This window comes from Cupressus sempervirens, chromosome 1 (assembly GCF_028749045.1).
Source record: "Cupressus sempervirens isolate cs-2001-9-10 chromosome 1, ASM2874904v1, whole genome shotgun sequence".
Lineage (NCBI taxonomy): Eukaryota > Viridiplantae > Streptophyta > Pinopsida > Cupressales > Cupressaceae > Cupressus > Cupressus sempervirens.
The window spans coordinates 557,993,436-558,010,063 of record NC_143118.1 but is presented as its reverse complement, the minus strand read 5'-3'; the positions used below and the strand labels follow the sequence as shown (position 1 = coordinate 558,010,063).

Below are 16,628 nucleotides of genomic sequence, written 5' to 3'. Positions count from 1 at the left end.
CCCGTTGGTGTTTTTGTAGCCGACGGAAGGATTGTCGTCGGTGTTTTGTATTCTGTAGCCGACAGGTAAATAGTTTGTAGCGGACATAATGTTTGTGGCCGACGGACTCCTTCGGGAAGGTTCGGTGGGTAGTATTTATACCCCGTCTGGGATCATTGTAAAGCATCTTCTATCATTAATCTTATCAAGCATAATTTATGTCTGGCATATGCGAATATAATTCTGCTATTCTGTTCCATTGTCTGTATGCGTTGATTCCTTTACTAGTACGGTAAACATTTGGTGCCGTTAAAAGAGAGTCCCGCGGGCATAAAACAAAACAAACCCAGCGCACTTGTGTTATTTATGATTTTTAATGCTCTCCGTGGGAAAGGAAAACAAAACCGGCTAAGTGCTGTACGCTTATGAAGATTGTAGGAGGAAAAGATTTGGCAACACCCTCGGATGAGCTTGGCCCGTTATTCTCTTCACCACGGCTTATATGCTTAACCATAGGCTTCCAGAGTAAGGATTTTGGAATCCAGCTGTGACATTCGGGCTGTTCCTGCCGAGGAAGCTTTCCTGTGTTTTCAAGGGCGCCATTTGAGGAGTAGGAGTTGTCAAGGGTTTCGAGGAGCGCACAAATTTCAAGGAAAAGGCTCTAATTGTTCAATTCGGTTTGATATTTCCGGCTGAGAAAGGCTTGTTGGTCGAGTGTTGTTTCTGATTGCCGGTGGAGAAGTTTCAGTGAAAGATTGGGTGTTGTTTCTGATTGCCGGTGGAGAAGTTTCAATGAAAGATCGGGTGTTGTTTCTCATTGCCAGAGGAAGGACTGAGATTTCTCCCGAGGTTACCAACTGCTGCCCTTTGATTGGCTATGACATGTTCTTTTGCCTCTTCCGCAGGGTGAGGTTTTTTTGTAACGGATGAAGAAAGTTCGTTGATGATATTATGCTCCTGTAGGTTGATTCAAGGATGGAAAAAAGAAAAAAAAGAAAAAGACGACGACAGATTCAAGTTGTTCGGAATGAGTAGCAGATGATGCCACAGGGAAGGGGATGCATCAGTGGTTGCCAAAAAGAGTGTAGAATTGACAGAAAATGATAGAAATGGTGTGTTCCGTGCAGTTTTGTATGGGTTTCGGACCCCGCGGCGGTGCTGCCCCTCGACCCCGCTGGGGGCGTTGCCCCCTGGACCCCTAGTCGTTGCGGATATCAGTCGTGGGAGTCTGATCAGTGGAGAAGACTTGAAGCTGCTGCAAGCATGGAGTGTTTGTGTACGAGAGGCACTGGGAGTAGGTGTTGGCCGAGAGGCTGTCTTGGTGGATGCATAGAGAGCTTGGGAGGAGTGAGTCATCCAGAAGGCAGTACATCGACACTTAGCTCAGTGGACCCAGTGTTGGAAGTAGAGAAAGCAGCACGGGTGGCTATCAAGGTCAGCTTGAGGAGACACTATTGTGTTAGCAGTGGCTGCAGATGTAACGGGATGAATGTGGAAGTGATGTGACAAAAGCAGATTTTTTTTGTTGTAGTCACTTTGTTAATGTATTTTGTTTGTTAATTTGTCTCAGATATTTTGTTAGTCGTCAGGAGACGACTTTTCTTTTTGGGGGGGATGGTGTCAGCTGACTGGATGGTCCTGTCGGTGTTTCTGTAGCTGACGGAAGGATTGTCATCGGTGTTTTTTATTTAGTAGCCGACGGTTAAATAGTTTGTAGCGGACATAATGTTTGTGGTCGACAAACTCCTTCGGGAAGGTTCGGTGGGTAGTATTTATACCCCGTCTGGGATCATTGTAAAGCATCTTCTATCATTAATCTTATCAAGCATAATGTATGTCTGGCATATGCGAATATAATTCTGCTATTCTGTTCTATTGTCTGTATGCGTTGATTCCTTTACTAGTACGATATACAAGGTCTGCTCACAAATGATTTAGTGAACTGTTTTACTGTTAACCTAGCAATAACTTGACCCTTTTACAACTTTGTACAGATCTTACCAAAGAATCATTTAGTAGCAAAGCTTACATACTACCCAGTATTCTTCTATTATAGACAAACCTTTTTTTTGGTCAATTTGTCGGCCAAACTCTCTATCTACTTTTTTTGCTCTTTGTATTCAATGCTATGAAAATACTTTTAAACTTCAAAAACAAATAGTTTATCCTTGCCAATACTATGGGTGAACCCAGACTTTGTAATGTCCCCTCTTCCGGATTGAGTGATGAAGGCTAAATGTCTAACAATTGTTAGTAAATGATAAAGATTAATATAAACATATATGAATATGAAACTAACTAATTACTAAATCTGTAATAGATGTTAGTTAGTAACAAGGTAAATAATGATTATATCAACTAATTACTGATCCCATACTCAACCTCATCTAATCCTTAGAAGGAACTCTTCTCAGATTTATCTAACCCTTTGATGAGAATAGCTCTCGATTAGGCAACCATCATATAGAGAGTGCCTTACTAAGGCCTCTGGGATCTCTATAAATGAGCGAACACATTAATGATGATTACTTGGTAGAGATCCCACCTCTAACCGAGCCTTTGATCTCTGACACATGCATATGATTTACCACTACAATAAGAGATTCTCTACAAATCTTTCTCTGGGTCCAATTTGGAATCCCGAGATTCAATCAAGAATGCCCTCTAATCTCGGAGTTCTCTCAAGTGAAACTCGACATTCTTAATGATTGTCCTCTACCAAGAATCATACTTGGTCTCTACGAGAATTCTGCAGAATTCTCATCTCATATATGATTATCAATCTTTGATTGATAATTTTATCTACTATGTCATTCACATTTTATTTCTAAAACCTAATTAACAAATAATGTGCAACTCTACTGTCTTCTGATCTAAACTGGTATTCTCTTCTCAATGTTATCCTCTCTGTTTATTATTAGGAATGAATATGTCCCTGTTATACTCATAATCTTTCACTGATTAATATTCTCTGTATTTATCTTCACTGTCTTAGTCACTTCTCACTTTTGATAACCCGCTGGTTTTGTATCTGCTATTATTTTATTCACTTCTTATCACTGATGTTCACTTATTATTATTATTGATCTTTTAGTCTTCTCTACTGCTTGTTTGAATCTTTCTCGTTGCTTTTCCTTTAATACAATTTCAATATATCTTTATTTATTTCCATTCCTTCCACTGTCCCTTCTTATTACTGTCACCTTGAGTACTTAGCAATGCTGTCATTTAATAATCTCCGCCTTTAATATTTTATTCATGTCTTTTGTCTCTAATGCTGCTTCTCATCTCTCATCCCACATGGTCTCATTATGTATGAGTGGCTGCTTGCATGGGTTGCTGACCAAAGGTCGCGACATTTGTTGTGACTTTGGTCGAGCGACCTTTGTTGTGACCTTGGTTGAGTGATCAATGGTTGCTATTTCAATTTAATATTTTGTATGCCCATTTTTATTTACTTATTTCTTGTTAGTTTAGATATTATGTGGCTGTGGTTACAATGTATATGTGTGTGCGTGCGCGCATGTATATGCAATGAATACTTATTGTTGTTTCTCTCTTTTCTTTTGGAGTTAGAATATATATCAGTGTTCCGGGACTTTGGGATTGAATCTTAAATCTTAAATCTTCAAATTTATGTCTGAAAATCTTGAATATTATAGGAAATTTAATGTTCAAATCTTTAAATGTCGTTAACCAGGTTATAGCAAATTACACAGTTGAATAGCCCTGCATCTCAAAATGAAAGATAATTACCCAAATTGAAGGCTCACTGTCAATATTGGTTACTATCTGGGTTTCATTATGAAGAAGTCACTTTCAGCATTGTAGAGTTCATTAATGTTGTACATATATTATCAGATTTACATATATTTGTGTTGGAATTCTATAATGATGTATATGAGTTTTTTTTTTTTTTAGACTTACGTGTTCATGAATATTAGAACTCTCTAGTGTTGTACATAAACTTTCAGACTTACGTGTATATGTGTTTCTGGCTATGTCCTTGATCATTTTCTTGGCAAAAATTTCTAAGCCAACTATAATTGTTATTAAAAGACTTTTACCATTAAAGGTTGTGTTTCACCAAGCAAATTGATAGACATACTTGAGAGCCCTATTGTTGTCTACAATACACACATAAGCTGTAACAAATATATTTCTCAATATCTGAGTCTTCCATGACTTATCTTAGTTGTATTCGTAGGAGGGCATAGGCTACTATGAACCTTAATCTTCTACACTCTAGCTGATATTTTGATATATGTTTTGAACTTTTGATTCCATGGATTTCATATATTGTAGACATTTGACAGTGATACTATGTTTAACTTTATATTATGTTATTCAATTTTTTTCCTTCAGAATTCGCTGTTATACTTATGTGATCTATGCAAAATTGTGTATGAGTGTTAAGTAGCTTCTATTTATCTCAATTATTGTGTATTTGATGTTATTTGACTAAATGAAGCATGAAAAAATCTTTAAATCCTTAAAATTTTTTGAATTTCATGGGTTTTTCGATTTTCCGAGTCCTGGCTGAGTCCAATCGTCGAGTCCAAGTCTGAGTTGGATTTTGACTTTCCAAGTCAGAGGCAAGTCCGAGTCCCATAACAATGATATATATATATATATATATATATATATACATATCTTTTGTAATGGAAAACTCATATATTTATTAGAATTTCAAAATTTACAATTGATTCATTTAAGGGTTATTATAGACTTCACCTACAAGGGGATCAATGCTTGGCATGAACCTGGTTTGTTCTTTTATTCACCAAGAACATGGTAAGATGGTAAAACATTTAAATTTAAATCCCTAGCGATAAGTGAAAATTGGATTTCAATTAGACTCTCTAGTCCTTGGGCATCATAAAGCATCCTATATCTCTTTTAGATACTTGGCAACCATCTATGTATCTCCTAAAGTTTAAGTTATCACATTTGCTCTTGGAAGATGGTATTCAAAATTTTATTCATTGCAAAGTTAGATTTGGTTCAAATTTACTCAAAATTCTGCCACAATCAGGTAAATTTGCTCGAAATTCTCTCAAAAGGACCTGGTAAGAATTTTGGAAGACTTTTGATTTGGACAGAGGAACACAAAATGAATTTGGGGTGAACTTGGGGTAAATTTATCTGAAAGCAGCATTTTCATAATTGTTTTTTTTGCCTACTTAGGTCTACTCAACCCTTCAACCCTAAAAGTGACACTAAATGGACCAAAATGGTTTTTTTTTCTGTCATTTGTGCATTTGTGAATGAAAAGAAAATTTCTTGCCTCCTTTGCCAAACTTTATTGTTTAGTTGTCATTGCTCAAGGAGTGTTGATAGGTGATTGTTGCATGCTCTAAGCTTGTTTGTGAGCTATTCCTAAGTGGTTGCAAGTATGGACATTATGATGATGATTTGTTTGATGGTTTTTGATATTTGATCAATGATGACTGGATATTAATGTTGGCATTAATTTTTTTGAATCAAAACATTGATATGGTGGTGTATTTTAGCATTTTGTTATGTCATTTGGACTAAAATATTAATGTATGTGGTGCTATATTTTGCTTTGTTGCTTTAATATTAGCATAGTGGTGCACGAACTTATTTTCTGCTGCATATACATACATACATATATAAAAAATATATTCTTGTATGAACAAATTCAAATCCAACCTAAATTTGGATGAATTTCAAACCCAAATCTCAAACACGCATCTGAACTGGCAACTTAGCCTAAAGTTAATATTGAAGCCTCTGATACTTCATTATACATACATACATACATACATACATACATACATACATACATATTTAACAAATATATTTTTGTACGGACAAATCCAAATCCAACCCAAATTTGGATGAATTTCAAACCCGAGTCTCAAACACACATCTGTACTGGCAACTTAGCGTAAAGTTAATGTTGAAGCTTCTGATACTTCATTAGGAAGCAAAGCTTAGGTATCCTGTCTGGATGGTCATTTTGTATGATTATTTTTTATACCTAATTCAATATTCAAATTCAGTGAAGAACAGTTCTGTGAAGTAAGAAAGAGGGATCAGGCACAGTTGATAAAATGTCTGTCTCTACATTACATTCTCATCTAATTGTCAAACATGTTGTTAAAATGTTCATCTCATCTAATTGTCTATTACTTGACAAATGATTAGGCAAGATTATTTGTCTTCTTTTGTTGCTTGATTTTCACATGAATTATACAGGAATGAAGGGCTATTTTTAGCACCAGCTTCAGGGACTTTCCTTGTTGAAGATGGATCTTTCTATCTCTGTTTGCTGGAGATTTTACTGGGTAAACTTGCAAGGCCTCTTTATAATCAGGTATTTAAATATATACTATAAATGGACTGGTTTTGGATGGAAAATCACTCCAATTGTGGTCGTTCTAAATTTAACTTATTTAAAAGTTCATAATATATGAGCTACTGTCTACAGGCTCTGAAAAAGATATCCAAATTTGTCCATAATCATATCCTACCTGGGGCAGCTGCAGAGGTGGGACTGGTTTGTTCTGCCACATTGTACGCGAATCCTGCAGAGGCAGTGGTGCACTTGATTAAGCCAATGATAGACTCTGTTGTATCTTCTCTAAAAGATTCTCCATCAACTGGGATTAGTAGCAATCAAACTTTGTCTGCATCATCTGCAGAAAAGGTTTAATTAGTTGTAGAAATGCTTGAATTTTATTGTCATCATATTCATAAATTAATAAATATTTTCTATGAAAATTACTTGAAAATCTTGTGTTGTAGGTATCTTTATCTCCGGGTTTGGAAGCCTCAGTTGCATACCGTTTGAATGTTCTTTCTGTTGCCATGAACTTTGGGGGCCCCCATCTTCTTCAGATAAGAGAAGAGTTAAAAGACGCTATTTCAGCAGCTTTTGATTCCCCATCTTGGAAGGTAATTTCAAGCTTAAACTATATAAATAATAACTTTACAAGAGCCTTAAGAATTATACTATTATCTTTGTTACTCTGTTTCCATATATGTGGAAGCTATTTGTTAGGGGTTGATATAAGTTTTTAATATTAAATACATTGGCTGTTGGTTAGGTGAATGAAGCAGGAAACCATCTATTGAGGTCCCTCATTGGAAGTCTAGTTCTTTACTACCCACTTGACCAGTACAAGTATGTCTACTATGGATATTTGTGCTTGATTTTTCTAGCAAGAATATTGTCTATGTATCAGTCTTTAATTATCTTTTGATCAGGTGTATTTTGAGTCATCCTCACATCAAAGGACTGGAGGAATGGATAAGCAAGAAAGAAAATAATACTGAAAAGGTTTCAGCAGGCCCAAAATGGCATATTCCTAATAATGATGAGATCGCATATACAAATGAACTCTTGGACTTGCACCTTATATCAGCTTTGGTCAAGCTTAAGCAAATCTGTCAAACAGAGAATCAACAAGAGTCAGGTAAATGTGGTTTTTTCCCATTCCATTTATAACAGATTGCAATTTTCGGAAGAAATAGATCCTTTATCACTTCATAAAACAAATGATTTGTATTGGTTAAGTGTCAAGGAAAGTCTCCCCCTCTCCAGGCAAGGAATGAAAGCACCTGGGACTATATGTAAACTCAGCTTCCATAATGTAAAGATTTTTCTTGTCTATAGAGAAGTTGAAGATATACAAGAGTAAGGCTTAAATGAATCCTTTTACTGAGGTTCATGATCATATACATTGCTTTTGTTTATCTTCAAATATGATGATTATAATGAGCTGATTTCTTTTTTCGGCAGTATAATTCAGCTCCAAGATCCAGTAAAATTAAATGAATAATTCTTCATACATTGGAGAGAGCTATACCATGCTATACTATCCCAAGATGGTATAAATTATGTAGTTAATAAAAGGTAGCTTGAATAGATAAGCTTTCATGCAGTGTAACACTAGTGCTTGGGTACGTCGGGATGGCAAGATGCCGAGATGCGACTCCAGGATAGGGGGACAAAGGGCCTCAACTTCAGGACAATAGGGGGACGGCGGGGCAAGGAGGGGTGCTGCACACTATACATATGAAACTTGAAATGCTAGTTATGAAATGATGTTTCAGTATAACATACCAAATTGAAATACATGAACATAGAAACATTGCAACATGAACCAAAACCATTGAACATTCAACATGGTACCATAGTACATACCCAATACTAACATTGAAAAATCAAAATTCAAACCAAGCTTGTGGCAAATGGTTACAGAATGGCAGAGGTGGGGGTACTCAGGTACTCCAAGTACCTAGTGCAGGGATGTCCTATGGACGGGTACTTTGAGTTTGGGGGGAGGGGGGGCGCAAGTTCCTGGGTTTCATTGCTTTCATAAAATGACAAGGTTATTGAACATTACATAAAGGTTCCAAATCTTGGTTGCTAGGTAGATTAAGCCTTGAGAAACTTTCAGGGCTTCACTTGATATCATTTTATGTTGTTCGTTTTTATATGCCTTGTTAGATGTCCTTAATGATCAAGTCTCCCTAGGGAGAGGCATATCCATCACCTCTAGAGGGACATAGGCTATCATGCATATCTGAATGTGTATATATAAACTATCCACTCTTTCTTCATCATGTACCATATATGTTTCCACATGTAGTTTTATACTAATTTGGTAAGCCCAACAACCCTTCTACCAAGTGCTTCTTAGGCTCACTGCTGGCTTGTAGATGGAGTTGCATGATGCCACAATTGAGGGTCATTTGAATGACCATCAACCCCCCAACCAGTCAAATATTTAGACAAGATTAAACATGAACACATTCTATATGGGAAAACAAAAGTCTTTGTTTAATTTTTCAATCAACTTGATACGTAATAAGGTGTAAGAAATTAATTGAAATATCACCCGCCTACAGTCTATTTTCAAATTCTATCATAAATACATGAACTGCACCTCTTTTGTCTCTTAAATTTTTTTAATTTTTTTTGATTCCTTAGAATTTTTAGGAATCTTTCTTACAAGCTAGATTCAAGCACACTTCCTTGCAAGCTTTCCTTACCTTTCTATTTTGACCTTTTCAAATCTAGTAATATCCCATATGTAATTAGTATATTAGAGACTTTTATCTTAAAAAATTACAATCTTGGGCTTTAGTTTGTAGTACCACAAGCTTTTTTCCTGTCTCGGGGGTTAAGGAGCTAGTTCAGGCTAGGCTTTCAGATGAGTGGGTTAGGCAGGCTCACAAGCTCAATCTGCGAGTTCAGGGTCCTCCCTCCACTAGCCCCATTTTAGCACGTCACTCCTTTCTCAGTGATCAACTTGACATTACGAACTTCACACTTGACAGGGCATGGATTGGTCAGGATGACACTCTTTTCCTCCAGTTTCTTTCTTTGACCGAATGTCTTTGAGTTCTTAGGGCGAGGAGGAAACTCTTTCCTCTTTCCACTAAGGTCTATCTTGACGAGGATCTCACTAAATCACATGTAACAAAGTTGAAACACTTAGGGTCTTGGTGTAGAGGGTAGGCACAATGGGAAGTGGGTTGTTATCAGGAACCTATGAGTTGTTATTTGAGATTCTCCTTTGCTTGGATGGGAATCGAGGTCGGCTATCAAGGCCAAATGAAAGCCACAATGGTAGTTGGACATGACAGAGCCTCACAGTGCTCCATCACATGTCAATTGCTGGAACGGTAATGGTACTTTATGGTCCTTATTGGGTCTTTTCTAAGATACTCTTGGTTCTGTCGATATTCTGCTTGTTACGGAAACTCATGAGTGCCTCGTCTGTCCTCTTCGTGGTATCTTTGGCTACTAGTGGTTTTCTGCTTTTAGAGATGAGGTCAAGTGTCTCAGTGGGGTCGGGGTCTGGTGGGGTTGCCTCTTTGGTCAAATATGATCTTTTCAACATGACTTCTGTGGTTCATTTTGATAATTCTGCTAGATTCATATGGATTTGTATGGGTCGGACAACATCACATTGTAGGGATATCTTAATCACAATATGTTATTTCTTACTTGTCTCCTTGTACTACGTCGTCTAGAGCACAGTGACCCTTATGAGGACCTACATGAGTTCATTACTAGATTCTCGACTATGGGGGACATCATTATTCTGGGGACTTTAATGTGCAAACTGGAGAACTTTAGATGCCTCTCCATGATTGTGGGTTTGATCCTGTTTAAACGACCTAATCAGATCTGATCACCCTGGGCTTACAATGTTTTTCTGAGGAAAGTCAAGGATCCCTCACTAGATACAACCGTCACCTACTTCAACTCTGTGAATCCTCAAACTTAGTGTTCTTGAATGGGCTCTCCTACTTTTGCAGCTCTAGTCCTTTCAACTACTACACTCATAGTAGCAGACCAAGTGTTGTCAACTATGTTCTCTTTGGTGCCTCTTTCATCCCCTCCATCATCCACTTCGCCATCTCTCACCTCCCCAAGCTAATCACACCCTTCTTAGCCTCCCCCTCAGTGTTTCCCCTCCTCCCACCCCTCCACCACCCCCTCCCGAGATGACTACTCTGACTTGTACCTCCTTTTGCTTCAAGGAGAGTGACTTTGAGCTCTTTGTCTTCCATCTAGATGGCTCCTCCCCCACGATTCCTTTGCCTATTCTAAGGATGTTCTCTCCATGTTTGGCTCACTTGTTGTCGCACTGTGGAAGTTCGCCCTACTTTCCATTCCGCATAACACCTCCCTTTCCTGTTGCCTCTTGTGCATGAGTTCTTGCCCCTTGATCAATGGTTTGACGAGGACTGCAAGTCCTTTCACGGCTTGATTCGTTACACCCCCAACTCTCTGCCCCTCCCCTTGTTTGTCCAGTTGAGGCTCGCCTACTACCACTTTCTCCACCACAAGAAGTAAATGTTATTCTTGATGCGTAGATCCCTCCGTGCCTCTCTCTTGTAGTCTTCGAAGCTCTTTCAGCGCTCCATGTTCCCTCGCCAACCTCCTCCCCCCTCCACTCTTGACTGTAGGTCCCTTGTTTCTTACACCTCCACTCTCTACTATATCCCCAACCAACTTGCTTTTGACCTCACACCCTTGCCTTGTTGCCACCTCTTCACTCTCTCCAACATCACAGAGGTTGTTAGATACATGCACAATAGCAAGACAACAAATGAGGAAGGGTTCCAAGCGGAGCTCTTCAAGCTTGGTATTATAGTCTTGGGCTCCTTTCTACCAATGCTCTTAAACAAGGTGGTTTGCACGAGTTTTCTTGACTCTTGGTCACAACAATATCTCTCTGATCCATAAGACCAGGTCGGTGTCAGACCTCAACAACTATAGGACCATCATGATTGGGCATGCATTTGCCAAACTCTATGCAAGCGTGTTGAACACTATCTTATCTAAAGAGCTCGATCAGTAATAGTGTCGGGCTAGGGGACAGATTGGCTTTTGTTCAAATTTTTAGACCATGGACCATATTCTGACTCTATGAACTATCATTGAGGAGGCTCAACACTACTCGATGAAAGTCTATTGTTGCTTTGTAGACTTTCACAAAGCCTTTGATTATAGTTCGTTGGACGACTCTCTTCTAGAGGCTTAAGGACATTGGGATTTCCGAGACTCTCTTGACAACCATCATGAGTTTATATGAGAGGTGGGTAGGTTTATGACCCCTCAAAGATTTTTAGATCCTGTCTAGAGCACCATCAGACTAAAGCAAGGTTTCCCTCTTTTCCCTTCACTTTTTGATATTTACATTGATGAGCTCGAGTCATTCCTCCGTCACCTTTCGCTTCTTGAAGATGGCTGCTATTTACACTAGGTTTGGATATCTATTTTATTGTTTGTTGATGATGTTGTTCTTTTGGCTTCAACCTCAAAGGGACACCAACAATTCCTTAATGGGGTGGACTCGTTTTGCGACTCTTGACAGTTAGTTGTGAACTACCCGGGTGATGGTCTTCAACTGCTTGAAGACCTCACGTCTCTATTTCTACCGTTAGGGTGAGGAGGTTGAGATCACATCTTCCTATACTTGGGGATTAAATTCTCCAAACCTCGTTTTATTATGAGACTTTCCATGCAACCCTAGATTAATAAGGGGATTGATTCCCTGGCTATGCTTGAGAGACAATGCTTCGGACATCACTTCCAAGATGCTACGATCAGGATGTCCCTCTTGGACTTTTTCGTCCTGTCAACAATCCTCTACAACTCTATCGTGTGGGGGCCTTCTCTCTTGGATTCCGATTGGACTTTGGTCGAGAGTCCAGATTCTCCTTCAACATCAACACATTATTAGATGTCCTTGGTCCACCCCACAGTATCATATTCGCCATGTTTGGGGTTCGTCCGTTCAGGATTGGGACCATTTTGATTTGGTTTGGTTCTTGCATTGGCTTTGGAGTTTTGCAGACTCTACTTAGGGCCATTATAGATATTCTTACCTGGCTTATTGCTTCTCGAGGTGATAACGAGTGCCTATACTACTAGTAGAGCCCGTTGCTAGTTCACTCAGGTTTTTGCTCTTCTTGGTTCGTTTGGGATTTCGATGGATTGCCTGCCCCCTTTTAGTTCTCTCTTGACGCCCCTGCTAACCTCTTTCCCTCCTAGCTAGAGCTAAATGAGCACGTCAGACTCGATATCTACAGGAATTATATTGTCACGACATGGAGTAATGCTCCGAGGGGACTCTGCTTGAGGATGGTCTTCTATGCTAAGCACTACATGGATTTTTAGGATAGGATTATTGTGCACCCCTAGTACCTCACTTGCCGCTAGACTCATACCCTCTGTATCTCTTAGGGATCTTCTAGAGTGGGCTCTCATAGGTTATATATACAGACTGATCACTAGATTGATAGAGAGGATAGGATCTACCGCCTTTGCCCCCTTGGAGAGACAAAGTCAGAGACCCATTTTGTTTTCCAAAGCCCCATAGTCATATACTATATGATTAGGGGGAGGTTCTACTGCTTGCTCAAAGAGTGCACTTCAATTTCTTCTTTCTTCAGATACAATTATTAGTGGTGCCTTGTACTTTACCTCTAGGAGGCCATGTGGCTTCATGATTACACCTTGCACTCCAGTTTTCGACGAGGTAGACCTCTGATAAGCTTTTCACCTCTTTTTTCATGTCTGTGTCCCTTGCCCAGGGAACAAAGTGGTCGCTTGACCCTCCCTCTAGACACACTAGAGTTGTGGGGCCTCGTAGAAGACCCACTTAGAAGCATCACCCTATCGCCAACGGCTCCCTTAGACATCTGGGGTACACCCTCACCCTGGACCTTATCGTTCGGTTCTAGATTACTTCCCATTTGTGAGGAGTATGTTGTCCTGCATTTTGTCACCACAAAATGTAGGTAATAGTACAAAACATTTTCAAGCTTAGTTTTGCATTTCTCTGAGTTTAGTTCGTTATTTAATTGGTTAGTATTGATCAACCAATCAGTACCAATTGATATAATGAATCATTTTATTGAAGGCCTTCATCAAGTCTTTTTCGTTTTGCTTTCTGTCGAGCCTTTGCTTGATCTTTGAAGGCTTCATAGTCCTTTCTTTGCTTTTGAGTTTGTGTGTGCTTGTTTCTAGTCCTTTGGATTTTCTCATGCTATGCCTTTCGTTTTCCCCTTTGATTCGGTCTAACCTAGAGGTCGATCGTAGTTGTCAGTCAAGAGATATGGTCATCTTAGTGCCTCAAAAGTGGACATTTTAGGTGCAACAACACAAATTAAAAATATGATGTTATATTTTCATTTTGACATTCACTTTTTGAAAATATAACATTTTACTCACTTTTTGTTATGTTTTAAAGTTACTTTATCTTTTAAATTATAACTTAAAGTGACTATAGTGCACTTTATGTTATAATTTTAAATTGTGTTACTTTTTAATTTTTCACTTGAAGTGACTATAGAACTATATAGTTACTTTTTAAATTTTTGATTTTTAAATCAAATACTTATATAAATGTCACTTTAATATAATGTTTATGTATTATATTGATTAATATGATGCATAAATGTTATTTTTGACCTATATTGATGACATTTTTATAAAATTAAGTGAAATACATAACTTAAATGCCTCAAAGTGGACTTTTTATGTGCAAATGCATGTAAAAATCTATAAAAAGTGAAATTTTTTTATGTTTTCGCATACAAAAACTCACTTTGAGGATACTTTTCATGCCATTACATCAAAAGTTTGTAAAAGTGGACCTTTTTGATGCAATGACATGAAAAGTTGAGTTTTTGTGCTTATGCATCAAAAAGGTGAGAGATATTTGTAAAATTTGTAAGTGATTCCAAAAGGTCCGATTTTGGAGTCTTATACATTTTAAATATGCAATACGCTTCAAAAAGTGAGATTATGTCTAAAGACATTTTAAAACATGCAATGGACTCTAAAAGGTCCGATTTTGCCTTCCAACATGTTTTAAAATATGTAATGAACATAAAAATGTCATATTTTGTGAAGAAAATACGTTCTTGCTCCAAAAACCTCCGATTTTTGATCATAACTAGAGATTTTCTCCATAGATTTGGATGAAATCACTTGCATTCAAAACGTTTTGGAGTAGTGATCATTTTGCCTTCATAAAAAATGAGTTCCATGAGCTGAAAAGCATTTTTTGGGAGTCCAAATCTAGGGCATGTTTTTGAAGAAAAACTCCAAATTTCTTCATTTTTGCTCATAATTTGAGTTTTACTCAATGGATTTGCATGGGATTTGTTCCATTTGAAATGTTTTTGCATGGCAATGAGTTTCCTTGCTTCTATAATGAATTTATTTGCCTCAAAAATGTTTTTGAAACTTTCATAATGAATCACGTTTTTGCTTAAAATGTTTGAAAAATTGGGGTTTAAATCCACTTTTATGCATTTTGAAGCCACTTTTTTGCTTTTTGATCTATGTATATGCATTTGGGGAAGTCATTTTTGCATTCACAAGTCAAAAATATGCATTTTTTGGCCACGTTTTTGCAAAAACGGCCCAGATTTTTGCATAAAAAAGTCATGTTTTTGTTCAAAAATCTCAAAAAAATGCATTTCCCGCCTATACCTTTGATCAAGAGTGATTGTTTTTGAGTTTTAAATGCATGATATTGTCTTTGGAGATCATTTATTTGGCACTTTCATGTTAAATTCGACCATTGAATGTCCATTACATGCAAGTGTTGAAAAAGTCAAAAAGTTGTTTGAAAATCCGGATTTAAGGGAGAATTGGTCTTAAGTCTATAAAACTTGCTATTTTTGGCTCTTTCTCCTTCATTTTTGGCACTTAATTTTCATATAAGTGGAATCTTTCTATCTTGCTTATCAATTCATGCTTATCTTGCTATTTCCATGCATATTATTGCTTGATGATTGCCATTTGTCCATATGTATGCTATGAAAAGTGCATTTTGTCTTTAAAAATGATGAAAACTCTCATTTTCACACTTTTGGAATTTCCCCAAACTCCAAATTCGAATTTGCATGTTGAAGTGCATTGCATGTTGACATGTTTGAGTCTTATGCCAAAGGCATGTGCTTGTTTTTGTGTCTTGCTTGTTTGCATTTCGGTTTTTTCTCCATTTTGGAAGAAATTGCAAGTTCTTTCCCAAGAACTTGAGCACGTTTCACTTCACTCCACTTTTCATTTCATGCGAAAGCATCATCACATTCCACTTTCATTTTCCATGCCACAACACTTCACTTCTCATCCGACAAATGCGATTACATGTTTTTCATCTCATTCACCATCCGCATATGCATGTAATCCCATTTTCCGCTTTCATTTTCGCCTCTCCATATGCATTTACGCCTCCATGAGCAAATACATACTTTTCCATTTACCACATCTTTCCATGCTTTGCACTTCATCTTCCATTTGCACTTACATGTAAAAGCTCGTCCTCCATCCGCATTTGCATGTCATCTCACTTTCCATTCCTCATTATATGTTGCATTTACATGTAATCGTTTTCCATGCAATGACATCTTGAAAGTCCAACTCACTTTTTGAAAACTAGCAATTTTAATTTGCACGCATTTCCAAAACTCTACTTAAAACAAAAAAAAAGGTGCTGATGGAAAGTTGTTCCGAGTGTACATCCGGACATTGTCAAGAAGGTTTTCAAAGTGTCATAGACTCCGGTTTGTGCTGATCTACAAAGGAGAATTCACGACAACTTGAACGAGAAAAGTTTAATCACATCAAGCTATCAAAAGATGTAACACCAAAGTTGTCAAGGTGAATGCAGCAGTACAAAGTACAGGAACTTTTGATCCTGTGATCTTCCAGGATTGCATCGTCAAGTACAAGGTCCTTCAGGATCATTTCAACTCTCTTCCATCTTCTTCTTTCATGTTTGTAATTGAAGAGGATGTATTACATGAAGATGTGTAATTACATGTAATGCGAGTTGCATGTGCAATTGCATGTAACCTTTTATTTTCTGTAGTTAGACTTGGTCAAAGTTGGTTGAGTTGCTCCCACTTTTTCCCCCACCTTTTTCTCAACTCCTATGCCTATATAAAGGAGTGCCCCCTCATTGTAAAATATCATCTTTTGTTGTATGCAAGAAAGCTCTGCCACATTTGTGCAAGCATAACTTTTATTGTGTAGTACGAATTTGGAAGAAAAGTGAATAAAAGAAGCAATTGGATTGGAAGCTTTGACTGGAAGCAATTGTGATAGAGCAAATTAGAAGCTTTGATTGTAATTTGTG

General features: G+C 37.7%; 1 protein-coding gene across 1 annotated transcript in view; it reads left to right on the top strand.

Moving 5' to 3' along the window:
- PA200 (proteasome activating protein 200) overlaps positions 1-16,628 on the top strand; it is a 290,511-nt gene that overhangs the window by 131,712 nt on the left and 142,171 nt on the right. Inside the window, exons 13-17 of the mRNA XM_089830694.1 lie at positions 6,205-6,322; positions 6,437-6,655; positions 6,754-6,903; positions 7,056-7,132; positions 7,216-7,424. Coding sequence (XP_089686820.1) covers positions 6,205-6,322; positions 6,437-6,655; positions 6,754-6,903; positions 7,056-7,132; positions 7,216-7,424 — 773 coding nt within the window. The remainder of the gene's footprint in view (positions 1-6,204; positions 6,323-6,436; positions 6,656-6,753; positions 6,904-7,055; positions 7,133-7,215; positions 7,425-16,628) is intronic.